Source organism: Pristis pectinata, chromosome 9 (genome assembly GCF_009764475.1).
Source record: "Pristis pectinata isolate sPriPec2 chromosome 9, sPriPec2.1.pri, whole genome shotgun sequence".
Lineage (NCBI taxonomy): Eukaryota > Metazoa > Chordata > Chondrichthyes > Rhinopristiformes > Pristidae > Pristis > Pristis pectinata.
Genome location: NC_067413.1, coordinates 67,412,854 through 67,439,680, shown reverse-complemented (window position 1 = coordinate 67,439,680; position 26,827 = coordinate 67,412,854). Strand labels below are relative to the sequence as shown.

Here is a 26,827-nt window from a genome sequence, read left to right as displayed (position 1 = left end):
CAAAGGCGGGTAAGAGTAATAGCAAATGATTTACCCAACTAGAAAACATATGCAGTGATGGTCACCAATGGATCAGTGTTAGAAAATGAAGAGTTAATTAGGTCATGTGCAAGTTCTCATATTTGTGCATGTAGCTTGAGTATGTTGGATCATTCTGCCCACCTTTTAGGTTATATTTAATGTATATTATTGTCTCAATAATAGCACCCAATGTGAATAATTCATCCCAATATGAAGTCCACACAAGGATTTACTGACACGTCTCTTTTCCCTTCTATTTTTTCTTGAAGCAGATTGTAGGGATAACACTAAGTTTGCAAATGATAAAAGTATGGCAATGTTATAGTGAGCAAGGTGGTAGCAATCTTTGACTAAATGCATGGATGCAATTTGATGTGAGAATTAATGTAATTTTGGAAAACCACTATAATTTAAAGTTATACTATTTTGTGGAGGGTGTAAGGATACAGGGATCCCAGAGCACAATTCTACAAGTCTTTCAGACGGCAGGGCAAGTTGATAAAATTGATACAAAAGCAAGTTCAGTCATATTACATCTTTACAAATTACTGGTTAGGTCTCAGCTGGAGTAAGGTGGTACTACAATTTTAGTAGTCTCTGTGGAGTACTCCCACAGATCTACACATTCTCCGTGTAGGTTTCTCCTGGGTATTCGTTTCCTCCCACATCCTAAAGCTGTCCAGGGTGGTTAATTTGCTGCTATAAAATTACTCCTGGTGTGGGTAAAAGGCAAAAAAAAGGTATCAAAGGGTAGCTGATGGGTATGGGAGAGAGAATAGGTTACAGGGATACAAGAGGGAGAACAGGTCTATTGGAATTGCTCAATTGGGAATTGGCATACATCCATTGTGCCAAATGACATACTTCTGTGTCGTAATAAGTAACAATGCTAAGACCTTGCAAAGGGTTCAGAGGAGATTCACCTGGTTGATGAGATGGAGGGATATGTGGAAAGCAGCAGCAGAGGTTAGGATTATTCTCCTTATAGGAGAGCAAAAAATAGGAGGTATTCAAAACATGAGGAATTTTGATAGAGCAAGTAGTGATTAATTCCTGTGGCAAGTGCATTAGTGACCCTTTAAACCACATGTGGTTCAAGTTCCTGGTTTTACCAGGAGTGAACGATGAAGGTTGCAGGTAACAAGCTTTAGATCCAATTTCAGTTGTTACGACATGACTACTTGAAAGAAATATGGCAGAGAAATGACAAAAGAAGAGTGAATGATGACAGGAAGTGCCTTGTACAGTTGCCAATAGACACATACACAAAAATACATGTGATTTATGCATTCAAAAAGGGCAAATGGTTTTATTCTAATCCAATTTCTAGGCTCAAGTCATTTTTGCCAATTCAAAACATTCACAACAGCTAAATTTGGATTTGGGTAGCAAACTGGAAAAAAATTGACAAATTGAAATGGTGTTGAAATCAATTAAGGTAATCTCATTTATTTGACCATTTACTATGGACTAGTAATACAGGAAACAGGCATTGCCTACTGACAATATCCCTGGGTAAAACTGAAATTTTACACCATGATCCAATATATAAACTATGATACTCACTTTTTCCAAGTTCTATCTGAGATTAAGTGATAACTAAATAAATCAGAGGGAAAGATGTGAAGGAGAACATCTACTCCTGGAACTCAGAACTATCACTTCATTAACTTGTGTCATTACTACTCCATTAGTATTATAGGCATCACAGATGCAATAAATAAGGTCAAGTGCTGCTTCTTGCAAGTGAAACTACACAGAAACTTAAGAATTTAATAGCTTTCCCCGAATATGGCTTATGAATAATTGTCAGATTTAAGGGTGTGCTGGATTCCACAAAAGACCCTCGAGTGTATGGTTCTCCAGGATAACTTTCATAAAAGTAGATGACATTACATCATTGGATGACACTTTAGGCCTGAAACTATTCCACAGTAAAGAAAAATCCAAAAGCTGTCAAAACTGTGTGGTCATGACTAAACTGGAGCACTAGTAAACTAATTGTATTTTATTATGAAAAGGAAATATAATAGATTAAAACTAACCAATTCAAGGTCAAAGTAAAAACAGCAACAGCCGCTTTACACTTTGTACAATTTACAATTTTAAAGAAATGTCTACAGGTTATATCCTCTTTCATGCCAACTCTTGCATTCATCATATAGTAAAAACATTTAGCATTTTACGAATAGTTAAAAAGAAAGATGTGGGTTTCCTCCAGGTGTTCCAGTTTCTTCCTACATTCTAGAACAGTGCTTAGGAGTTGTGGGCATGCCACGTTGGCACTGGAAGAGCTGCTCCAGCACATTCTCAGTAATGCAAAAAGATGCATTTCACTGTGTTTCCATGTACATGTGACTAATAAATAAATCTTAAAATATTAAAAAGTATAAATCATCTTAATTATCACGCTTAATACCACTCTTCTGAGAATTAGAGCTGAACAACGGAGGGCGAAATATCATTAATGTTATTATTTTCAATTGTCTTTAAACTCATACCACATTGCAACAAAAAATTAAATACTGCCTTAACGTTATACAAGTTTGATTACAAGAACACATTAGTAATTTTTTTTTAAAGAAAGAAACTTGTGCTAAGACCAGCATTATGCAATAACCACAATTAATGTCACAAGCTACACAACTGAACCTTTACAATGAGAAACAAAGTTGTTACAGACAATGCCCAAAATATTGCTGAGAAACTCAAGTTTTCAATTGCACAATGACATAAAATCCAAGTTTTTGTTGTTGCTGCAGCCAAGGGTGGTCTTGGTAGTAACTTGGGTTTCAATGTTGACATAGAATCCAATAGTGCTAACAAAGCTAGCCTCAAATGTAGCATGTTATGTAAAAAAGGAAAACAAGTATGCAATAAAATATTGAAAAAAGATCAGTAGATAGAAATGGTTTGTCTTGCAATTTGCCCAATTTCAACGTAATGAATGGACATATTTCAGGAGAATTAAAACAAGACAATTCTATGGATTTTTATCATCGTGTAGGTGCAGCAAATAATTAGGAAATAAAATGCAATATACCATTATTATAAAGGGGGATTGATTACAAGAGTGAGACATATATAGTTTTAGTGCTTGTATTAATTCTCACCTTGGAGGCAGATTTTTGGACCATCAGCAAATTAAGGAGTTTGGGGAAAAAAAAATCAGGCAGGAAAATGAAGTTCAGATCAACCATGATCTTAATAAATGCTCCCATTTGCGTTCATATGCTGGTTCCCCCAATTTTACGGTGAAGATTTTTGAGCATAGCAGAAAGATGGGAGGGACAATTATAAGAATTCTATCACTTTTCGTAACTGTCATGTATCTCAAATGTCTTTGACACAATTCCTTTCATCTCTTTCTGTGCCCTTCCATATTTACCATAACATGACAATGAATTGAAATATAATGGAAAACAGAGGGAGATACTGGCAGGAACATTTTTTTTTAAATATGTGCTATGAGATCCAAATCAGCAGCACAAAGAATTTCTGATCGGGCTGGAAGTGAAATGTTCTAACTGACTGAGCACCATTTCAAAATGGGATGAGGACAAATATTGATTTCATGTAATTCAGGCAAGTTAAATCATAAAAATCAGTTTAATAGAAATGGATTAATAGTAGCCCTAAACAATTGTATATAGGTATACATATTGAAAGTTTTGGGGAGATGCAACTTGTGTACTGGATTTCTAGTAACAAAATATGCAAAAGAATATTTCCATAATAATACTAACTGGTAAGTGACATATAAATATCACATAAGATCAGTGACTTATTGCATGGTTGTGTCGATACAAAATGTATTCAACTTGTGTTTCCTGTATTGCAGATAACAAAATTAACAGACATAGCACATACTTAGACATCAAACAGCACCTTGCCTTCTGCTGCTGGTAACTAACTACAGTAGCTATCTGATAAGAATACAACTAATAAAAAACCCAAAATATTACTTAAAGAAACTGAACAAGTAGTGCAAACATTAAAAAAAATGACCAAGAGTATCCAAAGGAAATATATTCCACTAAAGTTCAAAAGCAAACTAACCAGTAAGGAAATGCCATAGATGCCAAAACTAAGAATAAAACTAAGCCAAAGAAAAAACCTACTCACACCATGTGTATAGACAACTAAAGAAGATTTTAAAAAAAGTCAGAAAAATGGAAAAATAAGAAAAAGAGATGTCCTTTAAATCCAAAATAATTGAGTACCAGATACAGATTTCTAAAGAGAAATCATGCTTGGCCATCCGTGTTGAATTCTTTGATAGAAAAGGAGTAATGGATAGGGTTAATCTAGAAAAACAATATATTTAGATTACCATACACCAGAGATACCATATGTAAACTCACGGCTACAGTGTGGAGTCAGGACATATAGCAGAATGGATAGCAACATGGCTACAAAACAGAAAACAAATGGTTAAATGCTATTACTCAAAAGGATACAAAGTGAGAAAAGACGTTCCACGTGAACCAGAGGCAAGATCACTATTCTTCACTATTTACACGAATGATTTAGATAGGATTGAAGATACAATTTCAAAATTTGCAGATCACACAAATATAGAAGGCTGCAACAAAATACAACACTACCCAAAACTCTGTAACGTGTACTTGCAACTATTAAAAGATTTTCAGTGCAGAAAGTTGTGAGCCAATAGATTTGGACAGAATAAATCAGTAAACCACAAGCAGACTATGCAACTAGGTGAGATCACAGGATACAGAAATCAATAAAATGAGCAACACAGCCATAACATGAAACAAAACAAAGCCATTGGGTTCACTGCAATGAAGAGATTTTGAATATGTAGAACTTTGGGAATGTCACACTCTCAGTACCGTAGACAATCTTGAAGTGCAAGATTTTAGAGAAGGTGCAAAAACAAATAGTACAATGATACCAGGACCACAACATTAATCCTGTCAGGAAATAGTGAATACGTTGGTGCTCCCATCGCCAATCAGAAGACTGTGGAATTACTTGACAGAAGTCTTTAAAGATTATATAAAATTTCACATGCAAAAAAAGATTGCCTCCTGTAGAAGAGATCAGGTCCAGGTGCCATGAAGATACTCACCAATTAATAGGAATTCAGAACAAACTTCTTTACCTGAACAGTGGGACTCACAATCATGAGAAGTAGTTAAGGCAAATAGCACAGATGCATGATTAGATGAAGAAAAGCATGAGGAGGTTCACATGGAGTATGCATCGGTACGGACAGGCTGGTCCAAATGGATTGTTTCAGAGCTGCAAATACTACGTAAATAATAAATGCAAGACTATTTAAAAAAAAATATACAGCATCTACTGAAACTTATCTAGAATTTTCATTGGATTCTCCAAACATCAGGCATTACATCACTGAACTTAAGAAACAAGTCAAACAACTTATGTCATTTCTCTGGAGTTTCTGAACTTGCAGAACAACACACTGGTTTACAATGCACTGAAAACCTTAGCCCAAAAGTCTGAAAAAAAATATGCAATGTTTTCTTTCAGATATCAAACTTATCTCCTAGAAAAATATATTACGATCTTCCAGACAAAAAGCATAAACATATAATGTGTTTTATTCTAACTTACCACAGGACAGCAAGGGTCTTGGTTCCCACCCAGTGTTAAACCTGTAGACTTGTTCAGGTTCAGCTCTTGGTACCTGAATATACCTTCGCATCCTGTACACTGTAGCTTCAGACTTAAGACTTAGATTTCACTGCACCTACAGAATTGTATACCCATAATCAGACAGATGATCTTTGGATTCCATTTACAGTAACACTAGACGAATTGTTATCGGATAGACTACTTACTCATTAGCATCAAGGGTGGCCAATGGCTATACAAACAGGATGGCAAAACTGGGAATACATGACCTTAAAAAGTTAGTGCTTAGCTTTTGTTAGAAGAGCTCTCTCAGTACCAGAATAACATGAATCATATAGTCCAGAATGACACTAACTCAAATTTTAAATGAAAATAAAATGTTTCTCTTGCCATTTAATGATGTTTCACCAAATGGTGGAGTTTTGTTTTCCAATTTAACAGAATTTGAACAAATTTTACAGCCTCAGCCACCTTGGAAATTAAGTACCAGCAATATTATTACCCCAAACATCTATAAACTATTTACCATTTCAGGACCTCTGTAGATACAAAATAAATGACAACATTCTCCTCTGGTATAATGAAGGTTCGAAAGGAATAGACTGGATAGCATGAATAACCAATTGTAGGGAGCAACAAAATGCTTCCATTAAAGATAAGCAACTTAGCAAGGGCTTTACACTAATGTTCCACATTTACAGTCAGACATCTGCAGGGAATACATGAAATAGTAACATATATTTGCATTAAGTTAGACCAAAACATGACCTTAAAAAGCATGGCAAGAATCAGTAAATACAGTTTCATAGATGCATCAGAAAGTTCACCAAATCACTGCAGGACCATTCATTTTATCAGGAAGAAATTGGCTCAATCAATATGATAATAGGTTTAGGAATCCCTCACAATTTTAATGGAAGTTTTTTTTTTAAAAGTAGAAAGATTAATGTAATATTCAACTTGTATGCCACGATGATTCTGGTGTAGAGACTCTGATATGAAAAGGACAAAGGGCAACAGTGCCTGATATGCTCCATTAGATCAGATGGTAGATGGCTAAACCAGTTGTGAACCAAATATACAAGCAGGTCTGCATCCTTGACAGGAGTAAAAAAGGATAGATCCTCAGCAGTGAAAAAACAGGTGAGAAGTGTGCAAGAGTTTTACTGGCATTTAGGGCATAAAAAGGTGGAGTTGAGGAAGTAAATGAGTCATTTTAGCAATCTCCCAACAACTAGTGGTGGAAAAATTAAATGATCTTAATTGTCCTTAGCATTTGGATAAGCTCATAAAAGGGTACTTGCAGGTTTATTGATACTGCAGATTCAAGCTAATTTCCATACCTGCTTTCTCCAAGGCTATCTTTTTGTTTAAAAAAACAAATGCATTTCCCCAAGAAATGTAAAATAGATTATGACAACATAATGGAATCTCATTTGTACAACTATCAAGTGATCAGAATTAAGATCTGATAGGAAAAACAGTTCATTTATTGAGATGAATTGAGCCTCAGAATGAGGAAGTGTAATGTCTAATTTACAACAAAAAAGGGAATTAGGCTCCAACTGATATTTGACAGCAGTAGAATTGAACATAAAAGTGTGATAGTACGAGAGGTGTTTGTTCGCCCACATTATGGAATTATGATCATCTTAGGCAACAGAAGTCAAATCTGTGTCAGTACCAAGTATAATGTATATGATAGTTTGCAAACATCTTTTCTTTAATGAGAAGCACTTTATAAAAACTAGACCTAAAAACAAAATTCTTTAAGGAAACAATTAAAGTGAAGCACTCTGCAAGTAGATTATTGCCACAGCTCTAAACAACTATGCTGATAATATTGGAAGTAGGACATGCAAATGCATTTAATTTCTTTGCCAAAGAATCTACATCAAATTTAAATATATTTAACTGAACTGAATAAATTTAAAAGTCAGCAGAGATTGTTCCTATTTGCAACACTAAGATAGTTAAATACATAACTATCACAAGGCCTTGGAATTTCCTTTCATGAACAGTCACCAATTTTCCAGGAGGGCAATCTGTTCAGATGCTCAAAGTATCTGTAGTGCCAGTCCATACAAAAGACATCACACACTGCTATTCTGTCTTGATTCGAGTGCTGGTATTGCCCATCTTATCCTCCAGACTCAATGTACAACTAGGATACTTCCTGGTTAAAGATTGCCTTTGTACATTTTCACGATTTACCACAGAATTAAGATCCTGCTGTATCGAACTACATATTAAACTGCAAGTGAGTAATGCAATCTCCAGCAAAGACTTAGTCCACCAATCCTTACCACCTCACTTCAATAATGAGAATTATTTCAATAACAGTGGTGACTTGACCACTTACACCAGCTTTCATGCCAACCAACATAATCGATCACACAACTGGATTGTATCAACAACAAATAAGTTGGTTTTCACTTACATAATGACAAAAAAAAACAGGTTCATCCCCACTGTCTTTGATTCTACATTGGCTATGTGCAACCCTGAACAAGACTTGAATGTGTCACTGGAAAGACAAGTCCGTTCTCAACTCATCCACTACCATGCCAATTATTCCATTTTGCTCCCCAAATGCTGCCATGAGTGGATCCAGACTGCGTGCAGTCTCACTCTTCCGACTGGTCCTTACTTCACGCCCTAAAACCTTTCCATTTCAGGAGAGAGAGTGTACCTTTGTATTCACAAAATTGTCCACATCTTCCATTACCCAATAATATAAATTACCTTCGAATCTGCTTTTATCTGCTCAAAACCCCTTTCTAGCCTTTAAATTCCAACTCATCTAAAACTCAACCATACATATCTAATCTCAAAATAATCTGTACTGGTTTGTCATTCCAGCTTCATTGACTTGCTGTAGCTTGCCTATGTTAATACTAAACTTAACATAATCATCTCTCACTTTCTCCATAATTTATGCTTTCCAATCTCTTAACTCCTATAGTGTAATTCTTCTTCTTTAAAAAAACAAATTATTCACATGTCAACACTTTTTACCATTTACCTACCTGCACTGTAGCTTGGTGTCCTAGTACATCGTAAAATACCACATAACTAATTGCTTTAAAATTTCATTCTCCATTACATCAGAAAATCCCATGAGTAAAGGATTACAATTAATCTGCTTCTGGTAGTGCTGGTCAAAGGACAAATGTTGACCATAGCTCATTTCCCCTTTTCACTTTTGCACCATTTTGTTAATTCACTTCAGAAGTTTGCAATACTTAGTACAGATGTCTTCAAATATATTCCCATCTCTAAAGCCAAGGTTTTCTTATCCACTTCCAATTTAATCAAGTTCTTTCCCAGTATCTCTGAAATCCTTTAATGTTTATATACTGGGTACGTTTATTGAATATCATCAATATCATACATCCAACATTGTTCATTTCTATCCAAAAGTTATCAGCAGGAAAGTTAACTGTTTCATTCACCACCAATGCTGCCCAATTGCTGAATATTTCTAATATTTTCTATTTTTATTTCAGATTTTCAGTATGTGTTATTTTGGTTCTTTTATTATTTGGATCATTAGGATCAAGATCAATTGTGGTTCACTCCTGCTGACAGATTCCATAAAAAAAAAGAGTATTCCACAGGGTAATCCACCTTTGTTTGCAGCCGCTTATTCAAGCGAGACTGATGACAAACCAACTGTGCACTGATTCACTTATTTTCCATATGCTCATTGAGAGCACTATTTCTAAGAGCCTTGCCTCACTTTCACCAACTGCATTTTCCTAAAATTTAGCATTAATCCAAATATGAAGTACCCTCTGGAAGAAGCAATTTCTTCTCATCTTTTCCTGGATGACCAACCACTTCTGTTGAAATAGTTACCCCCATTTTCAGATACCAGGGGAACACATCAACTTCACATCCACCTTCTCATGCCCTGTTAAAATTTTGTGCATTTCAATGAGATTACCCCCAATTGTTCCAAACTCCCTGCCTGCTTTTGTTTTCTAGCAAAGTGAATAACCTCATTCTTCTGCATTGTTTCTCCATCTGCCATGTTCCTATTCATTTACTTAACCTATCTATATCCCCCAAAGCCTCTGTATCCTCCTCACAACCCATAGTGCCACTTATCTTTGTATTATTAGCAAACTGGGTTATATTACTCTTGCCACGCACATACCTTCCCTTCTCACCTGGATTCACCTATCACCTGCCAGTTTGTGCTCCTCCCACTCAGCCCCACCCCTTTTATTCCCTCTTTCTTTCCAGTCCTGATGAAGGGTCTCAGCCCGAAACATCGATTATTCATTTCCCTCCATAGATGCTGCTTGACCTGCTGAGTTCCTCCAGATTTCCAGCATCTGCAGTCTCTCTTTTGTCTTGCATTACTCTTGATCCACTTACCCTTTTTGATATAGATTATGAGCATCTGGGGCCACAGCACTGATCTCTGCCACAGCCCACTAGTTGTAGCCTCCCAACCCAAAAAGAATCTGTTTATTCCAAGCCTACCTATAAATCGATGCTTAATCGATGGCAGTATTTTTTTGTTTACACCCAATTCTGTGCACTCTAATTTTGTTTAATAATCTTTTGTATAGCATCTTATCAAAGGCCTTCCGAAAGTCCAAATACACTGCATAAAATGGTTGGTCCTTAACAATTCTGCTATTAGAAATTCAAATATGAACAGATTTAGAAAATATGATTTGTCAATTAATGATCAATAATGACCTCAAGTACCACAGGGTAATGCTGATCTTTAATCAGATTTTCAATTAAGCACCATATTTTCTAAGACCCAGTCAGGCTGAAAAAGTAATTGACAAATAATTTAAAATCAACAGGGATTCAAATGCAACAAGGTGTTTACATTGGGAGAATGACTGCCAGTTGAGGTGATTGCACTTCCAACTTTAGAAATACATTGGAAATTCAGTGAAACAGAGACTCCTTCCTGATGTCCATTACAAAAGGTATGCCAAATATTTGGCATCTAATCCATGCTTCAAAATACTAACATCCATTTAAGAAGTCATTATTTTTTATATTCCTTACATTATTTTTGACATTTTGGGTCTCAAAATACTTCACATACCTCAAGTTATGATATCTTGTTACAAATATATGAACACACAAATTGTTATCAACACCTCCAGCCCCATTCAGGGTACCCAATGGAGTTATCATACCTTATAATTCATAACATCACATGTTCCACTCTAGCTCCTAGAAGTAAAAAAAACACAAAATAAACCAAGCCAATCACAAGATCACAGGATAAAGGAGCAGAAGTAGGCTATTCGGCCCATTGAGTCTGCTCCGCCACTTCACCATGAGCTAAGCTATTCTCCCATTTAGCCCCAATTCCCAGCCTTTTCCCCATATCTCTTGATACCCTGACTAATTAGATACCTATCAATCTCCATCTTAAACACCCCCAATGATCGGGCCTCCACAGCTGTACGTGGCAACAAATCCCATAAATCCACGACCCTCTGGCTAAAGAAATTTCTCCGCATCTGTTCTAAATGGGTACCCTCTAATTCTAAGACTGTGCCCTCTTGTCCTGGACTCACCCACCATGGGAAACAACTTAGCCACATCTACTCTGTCCAGTCCTTTCAACATTCAAAATGTTTCTATGAGATCCCCTCTCATTCTTCTGTACTCCAATGAATATAGTCCGAGAACCAACAAACATTCCTCGTATGTCAGCCCTTTCATCCCAGGAATCATCTTTGTAAATCTTCTCTGAACCCTCTCCAACATCAGTACATCCCTTCCAAGACAAGGGGCCCAAAACTGCACACAGTACTCCAAATGAGGTCTCACCAACACATCCTTTCTTTCATATGCTATTCCTCTTGAAATGAATGCCAACATAGCATTCGCTTTCTTTACCACCGACCCAATTTAGAGGTTAACCTTTAGGGTATCCTGCACGAGGACCCCCAAGTCCCTTTGCACTTCCGAATTTTGAATTTTCTGCCCATCTAGATAATAATCTGCCCATTTATTTCTTCTTCCAAAGTGTACAGCCGCACGTTTTTCAACATTGTATTTCATCTGCCATTTTCTTTTGTCCATTCTCCTAAACTGTCCAAGTCTCGCTGCAACCTTTGTTTCTTCAACACTTCCTGCTCCTCCACCTATCTTGGTGTCATCTGCAAACTTAGCCACAAAACCATTTACTCCATAATCTAAATCATCAATATACAGTGCAAAAAGTGGCCCCAACACCGACCCCTGCGGAACACCACTGGTAACCAGCAGCCAACCAGAACAGGATCCCTTTATTCCCACCCTTTGCTTTCTGCCCATCAGCCAATGCTCTAGCCCTTCTAATACCTTTCCTGTAATTCCATGGGCACTCATCTTATTAAGCAGCCTCTTGTGCAGCACCTTATCGAAGGCCTTTTGAAAATCCAAATACACAACATCCACTGCTTCTCCCTTGTCCATCCTGCTTGAGATTACCTCAAAAAATTCTAATAGGTTGGTCGGGCAGGATCTTCCCTTAAGAGGTCCAAGTCAGCATGGTTTCATCTTGTCATGCAGCTCTAGGTATTCCATAACCTCATCCTTGAGGATCGACTCCAGTAACTTTCCAACCACCTACGTCAGACTAATAGGCCTGTAATTTCCCTTTTACGGCCTCCCTCCTCCGGAACCATGCCAGAGTCTATAGGTTCCTGGAAAATCATCTCCAATGCCTCCACAATCTCTAAAGCCACCTCCAGAACCCGAGGGTGCACTTCATCCGGTCCGGGAGACTGGTCTGTCCTTACTCCATTCAGCTTCCCGAGCACCTTCTCACTAGTAATCTTGACTGTACTCAATTCTATTCCCTGAAACCCCTATCAGGTATACTGCTGATGTCTTCCACAGTGAAGACTGATGCAAAATACTCATTTAGTTCCTCTGCCATCTCTGTTACCCATTATAATTTCTCCAGCATAGTTTTTAAAATCAGTCCTATATTTAACCATCTCTTTTACTCTTCATAAATATTAAAAACTTAGCATCCTTCTGTATGTTATTTGCCAACTTCCTTTCATAATTCATCTTTTCCTTCCTAATGACTTTTAGTTTCTTTCTGTAAGTTTTTAAAAACTTCCCAGTCTTCTCCCACTAACTTTTGCTTCCTTGTATGCCCTCCCTTTTGCTTTTATTTTATCCTTAACCTCTCTCATTAGCCACATTTCTGCCATTTTTCCATTCATAATTTTCTCCTTTCTTGCAAAAATTTCATCCATTTCTGTTCTGCAGTCCCTCCATCTAGCTTACTTTTCCAATCGATTTGGGCCAGTTCCTCTCTCATACCACTTTGTAATTTCCTTTGTTTCACTGAAATATTGACACACCTGATATCAGCTTCTCCTTTTCAAATTTGAAACTGAACTCAATCACGTTATGATCACTACTTCCTAAGGGTTCCTTTACCTTTAGTTTCCTAATCACCTCAGGTTCATTACACATCACCCAATCCAAAACAGCCAATCCCCCCGTGGGCTCATCAACAAGCTGCTCCAAAAAGCTATCGCATAGGCATTCCACGAACTCTCTCTCCTGAGGTCCAGTACCTTCCTGACTTTCCCAATCCACTTTCATGTTAAAATCTCCCATAATTATCTTGACATTGTCTCTCTGACACACTTTTTCTATTTCCAGCTGTAACTTACAGTCCACATCCCAGCTGATGTTTGGGGGCCTGTATACAACTGCTATTAGGGTCCTTTTACCCTTGCCATTTCTTAACTCAACCCATAAGGATTCTACCTCTTCTGATCCTATGTCCCTTCCTTCTAGTGATTTAATATCATTGCTTACCATCAGGGTCACGCCACCCCCTCTACCTACCCGCCTATCTTTCATATACACTGTGTACCCTTGGACATTCACCTCCCAATCAGATCCATCATTAAGCCATGACTCTGTGATGGCCACAACGTCATATCTTTTAATCAGAATAAAAAGTCAACCACTTTTTTTTAAAAAACCCTTTGACAACCACATAGGAAGAAATACAAGAAATCAACATTTACAGCTTGAGTGACCAACCTGTTTACTAGTCCACTATGCTCTAGGAGAGAACACCCATTCCAGTTTAGCCTTGTGTGCATGACCTTTGACCCTGCCCAACCTGATCAGTTAAAATTATTAGCAGACAAATGTAGATTGGCCCTTTCTTTACCTTATACATATCAATAGATCACAAGTTGTATGTTTTACGAAAATTTGAGACATAACCAGTTCTGCCCATCAGGATAATTAATATTTTAGACTAAGAACAAATCTAGTGACCCTTCTCTGAATCTTTGAAGTCTCGATATCCCAATTACATGTAAAAACTAAAGCAGATGGTGGTATACAATGGAGGCTTAACCAAGATTTCCTACATTGCAACAGAGATTACATTTCTAAATGTTTCACTGACCATAAGGCGCTTTGAATTACCCAAAGGTTAGGACAGATACACAAGGGAAAACCTTTAAGATCCTGGATGGGCAAAATGCTACCTTTTCAGTTACAGTGAATAATTCTTGAACCTCACACACTTCACTATTTACAGTAACTTTTATATTATACCACAGACATTTTAAATTTGATCTCAAAATGGTCACTATATGTTTCTAGGATCTAAATTCAAACCCAATCATAACAGTCAATGCAGTTTTTGACAATGAAGTGTACAAACAACTCACTAGTAAATAGTAAGTTTTTTTTAAACCATTAATCTGGAGTTTAAAATGCAGCAATGAGTCATTTCACATCCCTGATCTGTACTTGAAGACAATTAGCCATTGGCGGTAAAACATTTACAACTTCAATCAGGCAACTCAGACTATTTTTTTTGCATAGGCCCTTTTTTTTTGAAATGAGAAACTGGAAAAATTACTTAACCACTGAGGCATGATCATGCATGTACAAAGGATACATATTGTTGGATCATAAGGAATGTTTTTGTTTATTCAAGTTACATTATTAAGTTCCAAAATTGTTGGGCAATTAACTAATTTCTTTCATCACAATGCAATATTTTAAAGAGGAAGCAAAATAGAAGCCACACTAAGGTCAAAGATACAAACTCTAGGTCAGGTTGGTATCCTGTAAATTAGATGCTAACTACATTATTTATATTTAAAAACACCAGCAGATAAGGTTACTTGGATTAAGTGTGAACACTTGTGACATTGCAGGATATGCATTATTGCACAACTTTGCTTCCAATACACAATACCTAATAATTCTGGTTTAAGGCCTTTAGATTCCTTCCCCCCCCCCCCCACCCCCCACAATATTGGGAATACTCCCACACCTTTATTCCCCATTAGATTATTTGAACTTCATGGAAAAAGATCATGTGACTCTTCAGGTACAGAGGTGCACAGCATTCCTAACAATTATCAAGATACTTAATGAAATACTCAAAAGTGTTTTTCTGTTGCAATTGAATTTTAACTTTCTATGACTCATAGCTAATGCACAGTAGTCCACTTGTAAATAAAACAGACTTGTTTTCTTTAGATGAAGGACACTATGATGCTGGAGGAACTCAGCAGGCCAGGCAGCATCCGTGGAGAAAAGCAGGCTGTCAACATTTCGGGTCAGGACCCTTCTTCAGGACTGAAGATGGGAAAAGGGGAAGCCCAATATATAGGAGGGAAAAGCAGAGCAGTGATAGATGGACAAAAGATGGGAGGTGGGGTGGGCACAAGGTGGTGATAGGTTGATGCAGGTAAGAGATAGTGATAGGCAGGTGCAGGGGAGGAGGGGAGAGCAGATCCACCAGGGGAAGGGTCAAAGGCAAGGAGGAAAGAAAGAGATAGGCTAGGAAAGGGAAGAAAAGAAGAGGCATTGTAGCAGGTGGGTGGTAGTGGGGATTACCTAAAGTGGGAGAATTTAATATTTATGCCATTAGGCTGCAAAATTCCAAAGTGGAAAATGAGGTGCTGTTCCTCCAGTTTGCACTTGGAATTCTCCTGGCAGGGGAGGAGACAGTCATATTTGTGATGGAATGGGAGGGGGAATTGAAGTGACCAGCAACAGGGAGATGAAGATTGCGGTTACAGACAGAGCACAGTTGTTCTGCGAAACGGTCACCTAGTCTGCGTTTGGTCACACCTGGAGCACTGAATGCAGTAGATGATATTAAGGGAGGCACAGGTAAATCTGTCTCATCTGAAAGGACTGTGTGGCTCCCTGGATGAAATTGATGGAGGTGGTGTAGGGGCAGGTTTTGTACCGATGGCGAGGGCAGTGGGAAGTTCCCAGGGTGGGAGCAGGATAGGAGGGAGGGGGAGAAAAGGAGCGAACTTGGGAGTAGTGGAGAGAGTGGTTCCTGTGAAAGGCAGAAAGGAGTGGGGAGGGGAAGATAAGATATGCTTGGTGGTGGGGTCCTGTTGGAGATGGCGGAAGTGGCGGAGAATGACGTGATTGATACGTAGTCTGGTAGGGTGAAATGTGACGACGAGGGGGACCCTATCCCTGTTGGGTCTGGGAGTGGTGGGGGTGAGAGCAGAGGTGCAGGAAATGGCAGAGGTGCAGGTCCGAGCTCTCTCGACCACAGTAGGGGGGGAAGCCACGGTTGGACATCTTGAATGTCCTGGAATGGAAAACCTCATCATGGGAGCAGATGCAGTGAAGGCAGAGAGGATAGTGTGCTTGCAAGAGACAGAGTGGAAGGAGCTGTAATCGTGGTGGCTGTGGGCATCAGTGGGTTTGTAGATGACGGTGGACAAGGAATCTGGCGGGAGGGCCCTCTGCCAGGAGAATTCCAAGTGCAAACTGTTGGAACAGCACCTCATTTTCCATCTTGGAACCTTGCAGCCTAATGGCATAAACATTTTGGATTTTGTACCTTCAAAATACTAAGGGCCAGATTTACTCAGGTCCTGTGTTTTATATCATACTGGACTGGTACCCAGATTAACACTATCCAAATAAGTGCTGTTGCATGCAGCGTTCTTGACCTGGGAGAAAATACTTTTTGTAATACAACAAATGAAACTAACAATCACCCTTAACGGTCGACCAGCTTGCTGAACACTACCATCTTGTTCACATTTGCTTAATCAATGACAGTGCAATACATTCTTGATGTTTGGCCAATGAGAACAATATTCAAATGACACTATACTAATGAACGCAATACGTAATTGTTGCTCGGCCAATGACAGTACAGTAACATGTTTTATATGACCAGGCTATTTTAAATGAAGGGGAGGGGGTGGGCAAAAGAGGAGGGAGAAGTTTCATCAATTAGCACTTTAAAAGTCTTGTTATTTGCTTGGGTGTACACAATAAATCCAAGCCAAACACAGTAGAAATTGCAATAGAAGCTTATAAGCAAAACTGTCAACATTCATACAAGCGACTCCATTGACCCGAGTGATGTCTGAAGGATGTGCAGATTGAAAGACTAAGCCCAAGTAAGTACTTCATAGAGTTGAAAGGATGATGACCTGCAGAGGGAAACTTGAAGGTAACCAAACTACCCAAGCTACTCAGACAGAACTGTAAATTTTTGCTCAGCCAATTAGAGTGCAGGAATATATGTTGTTGTGTTCAGATGTTGCAGTATCTGTAGTTTTGTGAAGGCACTCCTGTTACAGTATTTGAACCTATAATGTTAGGAACATTAGTTACTGTGGGTAACATGTCAAGAGCAAGCATCACTTGGATGTGAAACTGCAAGAGTTGTAATACCACCATGTCCATGTGGATATCAACAACACAAAGAAGAAAGAAGTCCAAGCTCAGCAATTTTGACAGAAGATATCACAAAAACCTAGTAATAGAGCTAATTACTGAAAATGACCCAGATTGGTTGGTAGCTCTTTAGTGAATAGTACAGGCAGCCTCCACATGATGGCTGTTTAGGTTACAGAAATTCATAAATAATTATCCAAAGATTTGAGAAACAGAATAAAATTCACTCACAGAATTTGTATGAAAAGTAAATAAATCACATTTTTTTTTTATTATTAATCCCAACTCACATTTCTTGACGCATGTGCAGATGACAATTCCGTGTTACTGAAAATGATACAGACCATTTTCTAGGAATGCAACCTTCAAACCCCCCCATCCCTGTAATGCAGGGGTCACTTGTATAGCCACTATACAAAGCAAACAGGAAATAGAATTGCAAAAGAAGAAACCAATTAAGCAGAACTTGTTGCAGTGTTCTACCACTCTGACTCTTAGTTACAACTGCCTCAAATTTTGATGCAACATGATGTCCAAGGAGCTTAAAGCAGATAATGTTCTGGCATAGTGCAAGGTAATTCCAGTGTTCAGAAAGCGTCCAATGCTGTAGACAAGGAAGACAGAAGGTGCTTCAAATAAAATACATTGAGGTTAATTGAAGCATAAATTTAAGAGAGGGAGAGTGTGTTCAGGCTCAAAATGTACAATGAAAAACACTGCCAAGTCTTCATGTATTGACTTATACATCTTGTAAATTAGGAAGAACAGGAGCCAGCATAGATCGGTCAGCAAGAACAGCCACAATGCATAAACAACATTTGATAAGAGTTTAGATATGGGCAGCATCTCTTGCTCAGGAAGATGTGCCAAATCTTGTGTGCAAAACTACAGACAAGGCAGTGAACTTAAAAGGTTATCATTAGCTAGAAGATTCAGCATTGACAGCAGAATACAATTGTTTGGCAAAAATTTTAGAAGAATTTTTTTTTAAACAATGTTTATTATGACAAAAATTTTGATGTTTGCATTCGGATGTATTACAGGCATTTGGACAGCACTTTTCCCCTCCTGACAGAAACATGTCAAAAGCATTAAAAACCACCAAACTACCTATTACCACAATACGAAACAAACAGAAAATAAAAATGCAGAAGAAACTAATTGAGCACATGCATTTGCAATGAAGGAATGCTGTTTCTAATCATTCTTGCAAGTGTAGGTACCATAGCAACTAATCAGGCCACGATAGCTTACATTTTAAACAAACCAAAATATTTAACCTTCCAAGTTCAAGCAGAGCCCTTTCAAGTAAGTACATTTTCAAAGAGGAATCTCTTTGGCACAGAGCAACTGAAAGCAAAAGGAATTAAACTGTTATTTAACATGGATCATGAAATAAAAGGATTGACAAAAATAGCTGCTTACCTAAAATTCTCGAATTCATTAGTGAGTCCTGTAAGCTGCAACGTACTTGGATGGAAGACGAGGTGTTATTCCTTGAGCTTATGCTGGGCATCATGAAGCAGTAATGGAGGCCAAAGGTAGAGATGTGGAGGTGTTGGTGTTGAGTGCTGGTGCTGAGGTATTGGAAAGCTCCAGAATTTTACTTCATTTTAATGTTAGTGCAGCACACAATCTTTAATACTTAATAATAAATGACCCACTTTGGTAATGGGGCCACTGCGAATGGATAGGCTGTATTAGCGTGATGATCTTTTATTCCATTTTTCTCATTTTGACCGTTTCATTTTCAAAGAATGCAATCAAAAGGAAAATCTGGATGAAGGGATCCCCACAGCCAAATTATCTTCATTCCAGATTTCCAATTTCTGCTATTTTATTAAGAACTATACAGTCCCTCCAGTTGAAGCAGCAATTTACTTGTGTTTCTTCCAATTTGGTGCACTATATTCAGTGCTCATAATGGTCTAACCAAATGTAGACCAGATGATTACTTTGCAGAACACTCATTTAGTCAACAAGAGTTATCCTAAGTTTAAAATCACCTTTTTTTTAAAAAAAAATCACACCTCCACATCTCTACCTTTGGCCTCCATTACTGCATTGATGCCCAGCATAAGCTCAAGGAATAGCACCTCGTCTTCTATCCAAGTACGTTGCAGCTTTCAGGATTCAATAATGAATTCGAGAATTTTAGGTAAGCAGCTATTTTTGTTAATAGCTATTTCAGTTTCAATTGTTGCTTCATTCCTCTCTTTTGTCTCTTACTGCTGGTACTTAATGTTTATTTTGACAACTATGGTCTGCACTCTACCATAGATATTTGCCCTCCCTTTTTCTGCTCAAAACATTTGTTTTCTAATTTTTTTCAGTTCTGATTAAGGATTCATGATCCGAAACACCGACTCTCCATCTCTGTCCATGGATGCTGCCTGACCCACTGAATGCTTGCGGCATTCTGTTTTTGCCCCCCAACAATTGGTCTGGTACCCTGTAACCTAGCCAGACCTTGTATCATCTAAGCAAATGCCACTATTCTTCACAGGAACCAGGCATCAAAAAATTTCCTGGACTACTGAGACACAAACTTATTCTCCACTTTCCCCCTTATTGAATAGAAGACACTACAAGTTAATCACCACTCAGAGACTGTTCAGATATTAAAAAATTAGCTAAATGAAAATATCTTTTACCATGACAAAAAGATCCGATAGTTTGGCTTTCAATGTACCTATTTGAAAGGCATGTTAAAATATTAGCCGCATAGCAATTAGATAATGCTCTTTGTAACTACCTCCAAATTGCAGCCACCCTATTCCATTTTCTCCAGTTTTCCTCCATCAGTTAAAAAGGCAAGTGAACTTTTATCACAGTTTTAGTCAGACCCCAATTAAATCTCCCCTCACAGATCTGTACTTCACACTGTTTCCCCCTTAAGGGGGCAGAAAGGTGAAGAACATCACCAATAATTTTCCCCATATAGGACAGTCATGAAATCAGGCAGATCAACAGAAGATATTAAGCAATCAGTGATACATTTTCTACATTACCCATGGAAACAGTGAAAGTAATTGAAACAAAAGATTTGGTCTAATCAAGGATGAAAAAGAAAGTTTTTGACGAGGCAGAGTGGTTTATCCTATTGATCATTGAAGCCAATCAGCATTTGTTTTGATCTGAAAATATAGCCAGTACTAAATTTAGCTGTGAATGGCAGTGGGTGACTGAACAGCCAATGGAAGGACATGGCTCCAAGAACACCCCCGTCTGCATTAATAGGCTGAAGGCTGAAAAATTAGCAACCACGTTCAGCCATAAGCATCAAATTAATGATCCATCTCGGTTTCCTTCCAAGATCCCAATAATCACAGAAGCCACTAGTTACAACAATATCTTCTACCAGAAAAAAAATTCTAGATATGGCTTGTTCACAAAAATCGGGGTCTATCAAAACCCAGCTAATTACCACCTAATCAGTCTGCTTTCAATCTTCAAAGTAACGGAAGGTGTCGTTAATAGTGCTTTCAAGCTGCATTTATTTTCTTCCAATAACATCCTCACTGATACCTAGTTGTGGGTTTTGCCTCTCTGCTCTAGATATAATTACAGCCTTGAACCAAAGGTGGACCGAAGGGCTGAATTTCAGGGATGAGGAGAGAGTGTCTGCCTTTGACATCAAGTCAGCATTTGCTGAAATGTGACATCAAGTACAACTGATGTAGAGTTTTCTTTTTTCCTATTAACAATTGTTGGAGTCATCCCTCACACAAAGGAAAATGGTGTGGTTGATGGAAGTCAACCATTCCAGTCCCACAACATCACTGCAAGAGTTCCTCAGTACAGTATCATCACCCAACCACCTTCAGCTCCTTCATCAATGACCTTCTCCTCATCATAAAAGGCAAAGTTTCCTCTCATCACTGAAAGGTGTACAATTATTTATATACGCATATACATACAGACATACACAATTCCTCAGCAATTGAAGCAGTCCTTCCTTGCAAGTAACAAGACCCAAACATGCAGCTATGTGCTGTCAAGTAATATTCTGTGCCAGGCAAAGACCATCTGCAACAAGACAGCCTAACCATCTACCTTTAACATTCAATGACATAACCCCTGCTGAGTACCCTACCATCACGAAGTCACATTGAGCAAAAAAGCAACTGACAAGCCGTATAAAAACTGTGACAAGATCAGATCAGAAGCTCAGTAAGCTACAGTAAGTGACCCACTTCCTCATACTCCAACAATATAGTTAAACACTTTCCTTTTTCCTAGATCAACACAGCATTAACCAAGCAAACCAGCCCACTTGACTGTCATCTCACCCACCATCCTAATTCCCTCAACACTGGAACCCAGTAGCTGCAGTGTACAAAGTGCACTGCAATTACTTGTGTAGATATTTCAACAGCACCTTCTAAACCCACCTTTGCCATTGAGGAGAACAAAGGCAGTAGGTGCATGGGAATAACACCATTTTGCTGGTTTCCCTCCAAGCTGTATAGCATCCTAATGTTCCTTTATAGTTGTTGGGTCAAAACCCTAGAACTTCACACCCAAGAACGTTTTTGTAATGCCTTCACAAGAAGTTGGCTTTCTACTAACTTCTCAAGGCCAATTGTTGATGGGCAATAACTACTCATTGTGTGAGCAATGCCCACTTCCTGAAGAATGAATAAATTAAGACATGGCCACATTTGCTTTAAACTTTGTAATGAAAGATCAACTCATCTAACTAAATCTCATTCTAAAAGAATCAGGCTAAAATGAAGCAAGAGAACAATTATGGAAACCAAAGGATCTCAAAAAAAATCTGAAAATAATAACTTTTCCTTTGGAATAACTATTGTCTACATAGGATTTGACCTAGTTACTGGGTTTATTTTGTAATTAAAGAAATAACTTTATAGTAATAAATCCCATAAAGTTTAGACAATCTAGAAAGGCCGGCTATTTTATCATGGACTAAAATTTAGCTGAAACAGAAAACATACTATTGTAACCACTTTTGAAAGTACTCTGAATACAATATTAGCATCATTGCACAAACACATAATTGAAGTATCAAATGAAACAGAAAACACCTGACCCCACTGTTTACTCAAATTTAAAAAAAAGCAAATAGCTGGAGGAACTCAGCAGATCAGGCAGCATCTGTGCATGGTCTCAACACAAAATACTGACCATCTCTCTGCCTCCACGATGCTGCCTGACCTGCCAAGTTCCTCCAGCAGTTTGCTTTTCTGCTTCTGATTACAGTATCTGCAGTGTGTTGTGTCCCCGCTGTATACCTAATATTTTTAAATCTGTCAAGATTAGCTTAAGCCATTTAAAAAATATTATATTACGACAAACATGGTAAGACGGACATATTACTTTTAAAAGCAACAATACAATGTATAAATTACAACTTATGAAATATTGACCAGGATGTTACTCCTTATTGCATCTTTACATATACAACATTAAGGAACTTCATTCCAAATTATTTAAACTATAAGTGACTATTTTAAGTAGTAAAATGCTCACAAAAAACCTAACAAAGGAACAATGAGAATACCAATTCAAAACCAAAGAAAGGTGTGCCAATGCTGTAACAAATACAAACTAAACATTTTTGTAGAATCTGGTCCCACAAAACTTTCAGTTCTTTTTCTCCCAACAACCTTTTGAATTAGAGTTAACCAATCAACCACATCAACATATTCAGGAAAGGAGCAATAACAGATTCTCTCATCTACTCAAAAGTAAATATTACAAACACAGGACTTATTTTTACAAATACACTAATGTTAACTTTTAACAGACTCAACAGCATTAACACAGTTTATGAAATAACATAGTAAATTGCAAGCCTAATGTCCTAGTACTAAAGCCTCAAACACAGGCCAACCATCTATCACTCACAATAAGAAGTTTCACAAGAGATATGGAGAAGTATTTAAATATTTTTCTTTTGCATAGGATAGTGGTGCAGCTACTCCTGTCTTTACCTGCTGGCATCCTGGGTCTTGGCAATCATTTACTCCTCCTATCGAACCAGGAGACTCACTTGGTGTACCTAATGAATCATTTTCAACACCTGCAACCCAAAAGGAGTCAAACATCAATAATAAGAACCAGCATCGTACACAAACCAACTTCACTCCTCCCCAGGTTTCTTCACCCCTCGGGTCAGTGACGACAAGCTTCAGTTGGCGGACACCAATGATTTTCCTCCAGGGACAGAAGGGGCAACACAATGTTTCAGCAAATAACAATGTGGTTTCTCCCCAGAGACATTGCAGATAACTCCAGTTGGTAAATGGGTTAAAACCACCAGCTGCACAAGCGGGGGGAGGGGGAGGGGGAGGGGGAGGGGGAGGGGGAGAGGGGGAGGGGGGGGGAGAGGGGGGAGGGGGGGAGGGGGGGGAGGGGGGAGGGGGGGGAGGGGGGAGGGGGAGGGGAGGGGGAGGGGGGGGAGGGGGGAGGGGGAGGGGAGGGGGAGGGGAGGGGGAGGGGAGGGGAGGGGGGGAGGGGGAGGGGGGGAGGGGGGGGGAGGGGGGGAGGAGGGGGGGAGGAGGGGGGGAGGGGGAGGGGGGGAGGGGGGGGGGGAGGGGGGAGGGGGGGGGAGGGGGGGGGGAGGGGGAGGGGGGGGAGGGGGGGGGGAGGGGGAGGGGGGGGAGGGGGGGGGAAGTCTCACGAATGCAGAAACCCCCTGCCCCCATCAGCGGCAGATACAACCGGCTGGCCCATCGCCGGGGCCTGAACCCTGGACCCGCTCTGCCACCCCGAGCCCGTCCTCAGATCCCGATTAGTAAACGGTGATGCTGCCGGTTCATACAACCATCCCCTTTACCTCCTGACTCCGCGCCGTTTCATTAATCTTCAGCTTTCTCTCCCTTTTAAAATATTTTGCTGCAGATTTCGGACCGAAAGAAAAAATACTTCCGGCGATCAACAGGGAACTTCCTGTTGCCGTCTCCGGTGGGCGGGGCCAATGTGGGAGGAACGTTTGGGGCTTTTTGCTAAATTGCTTTTCCCAATTTTTTAATATATTTGAGAAGCTCATAGATTTGGTGCGAAGGGTGGACCTGGCCATGTTGTCCCAGCAGGTTCCATCCTGTTAAACCAAGTCCTTCCACCCTGTCTCTTGTAGAAAAGTTTGTCCACAAGTCAGTCAGGCAGATGTACATCAATGATGTTGGAGCCCTGGAAGAAAGGAGATGATGGATCCCGTCAGATGGTTCTTCAAACAGACTGTCAAATTAAAGTATGGTCAAGTTTCTCCCACCCTGCTTCCAGGAAACCATGGATGAACCGGGAGATCCACTTCCTACTGAAGGAGAGGACTGCTGCACACAAATCTGGTGATCCTGATCTGTTCAAGATATCGAGATATAACCTTTGGAAAGCTATCAGGGCTGCCAAGAGGCAGTACCAACTCAAAATAGAGTCCCTGACCAGCCGCCAGTTATGGCAGGGCTTACATGCCATAACAGGCTACGAGATGAAGTCGGGCTGCCTAGCTAACAACAGCGCATCTCTTCCTGATGAACTTAACACATTTTATGCGCATTTTGAACAAAAGGGAAGTGGATTGTCACCATCCACCCTGACAGCCACCAACGCAGTTGGACCTGTGATCACAGTGGAGGACGTAAGATCAGTCTTCCAGAGAGTGAACACGAGGAAAGCACCTAGCCCAGATGGTGTCCCAGGCCGCGTGCTCAGATCTTGTGCTGATCAGCTGACAGAAGTATTTGCGGACATATTCAACCTCTCCCTGCTTTAATCTCAGGTTCCCTCCTGTTTTAAGAAGACCACTATCATCCCGGTACCAAAGACAAGCAAGGTAACATGCCTCAATGATTACCGACCAGTGGCTCTGACATCCACCATCATGAAGTGCTTTGAGAGGTTGGTCATGGCACACATCAACTCCAGCCTCCCAGACAACCTGGACCCATTGCAGTTCGCCTATCGGCAAAACAGGTCTACAGCAGATGCCATCTCCCTGGCCCTACACTCAGCTCTGGAGCATCTGGACAGTAAAGACACATACGTTAGACTATTGTTTATTGACTACAGCTCTGCCTTCAATACAATAATACCAAGCAAGCTTGTCACCAAACTCCGAGACCTAGGACTCAACACCTCCCTCTGTAACTGGATCCTTGACTTTCTAACAAACAGACCACAATCAGTGAGGATAGGCAGCAATACCTCCGGCACGATTATTCTCAACACTGGTGCCCCACAAGGCTGCGTCCTCAGCTCACTACTCCCTATACACACACGACTGTGTGGCCAGATTCTGCTCTAACTCCATCTACAAGTTTGCAGATGATACCACCGTTGTAGGCCGTATCTCAAACAGCAATGAGTTGGAGTACAGGAAGGAGATAGGGAGATTAGTGGAATGGTGTCATGACAACAACCTTTCCCTCAATGTCAACAAAACAAATGAGCTGGTTATTGACTTCAGGAAAGGGAGCGGTGTACATGCACCTGTCTACATCAATGGTGCTGAGGTTGAGAGGGTTGAGAGCTTCAAGTTCCTGGGAGTGAACATCACTAACAGCCTGTCCTGGTCAAATCGCGTAGATGCCACAGCCAAGAAAGCTCACCAGTGCCTCTACTTCCTCAGGAGGCTAAAGAAATTTGGTTTGTCCCCTTTGACTCTCACCAACTTTTACCGATGCACCATAGAAAGCATCCTATCTGGATATAGCATGGCTTGGTACGGCAACTGCTCTGCCCAGGACCACAAGAAGCTGCAGAGAGTTGTGGACACAGCCCAGTGCATCACGGACACCAGCCTCCCCTCCTTGAACTCTGTCTTTACCTCTCGTTGTCTTGGTGTAGCAGCCAGCATAATCAAAGACCCCACCCACCCGGGACATTCTCTCTTCTCTCCTCTTCCATCGGGTAGAAGATACAGGTGCCTGAAGGCACGTACCACCAGACTTAAGGACGGCTTCTACCCCACTGTGATAAGACTATTGAACGGTTCCCTTATACAATGAGATGGACTATGACCTCACGATCTACCTTGTTGTGACCTTGCACCCTATCGCACTGCACTTTCTCTGTAGCTGTGACACTTTACTCTGTACTGTTACTGTTTTTACCTGTACTACATCAATGCACTTTGTACTAACTCAATGTAACTGCACTGTGTAATGAATTGACCTGTACAATCGGTTTGTAAGACAAGCTTTTCACTGTACCTCGGTACAAGTGACAATAATAAACCAATACCAGTAAGGACTCCATTTCATTCTCCTAATCTCACATTTGCTTTGATAATGAGACTTTCCTCACACAGAGTCCCTGAAATGTTTTCCTTTTTCCTAAACCGTGGATTCTGCTCAACCCCAGCGGATGGAGCCCTTGACTACTCATCTATTTCCAACAGCTTTGCTCTCATCTCTTCTCCAGGGCAGAGCGTATAGAGTTTCCTGGTCCTCAGCTGAATCCCACTATCCACTGCATTCAATGGATCCTTCAACTTTTCCACCAATTTCTCCCAGCT

The 26,827-nt window shown here is 39.7% G+C and overlaps 1 protein-coding gene across 4 annotated transcripts in view; it reads right to left on the bottom strand.

Annotated features, from left to right (window-relative positions):
- Nucleotides 1-24,286, bottom strand: part of LOC127574359 (protein EFR3 homolog A-like) — a 110,408-nt gene extending 86,122 nt beyond the window's left edge. Inside the window, exons 1-4 of one of the 4 annotated variants that reach the window (XM_052023307.1) lie at nucleotides 24,149-24,286; nucleotides 23,304-23,392; nucleotides 10,821-10,857; nucleotides 5,626-5,761 (exon numbers count right to left, since the gene is read on the bottom strand). In XM_052023307.1, the coding sequence (XP_051879267.1) occupies nucleotides 5,626-5,716 (91 nt within the window). In that variant the 5' untranslated portion in view covers nucleotides 5,717-5,761; nucleotides 10,821-10,857; nucleotides 23,304-23,392; nucleotides 24,149-24,286. Of the gene's footprint in view, nucleotides 1-5,625; nucleotides 5,762-8,675; nucleotides 8,696-10,820; nucleotides 10,858-23,303; nucleotides 23,393-24,148 lie in introns of those variants that run through there. The other 3 variants (XM_052023306.1, XM_052023309.1, XM_052023308.1) reach the window with 3 other exon arrangements.
- Between the last annotated feature and the right edge of the window lie 2,541 nt (nucleotides 24,287-26,827).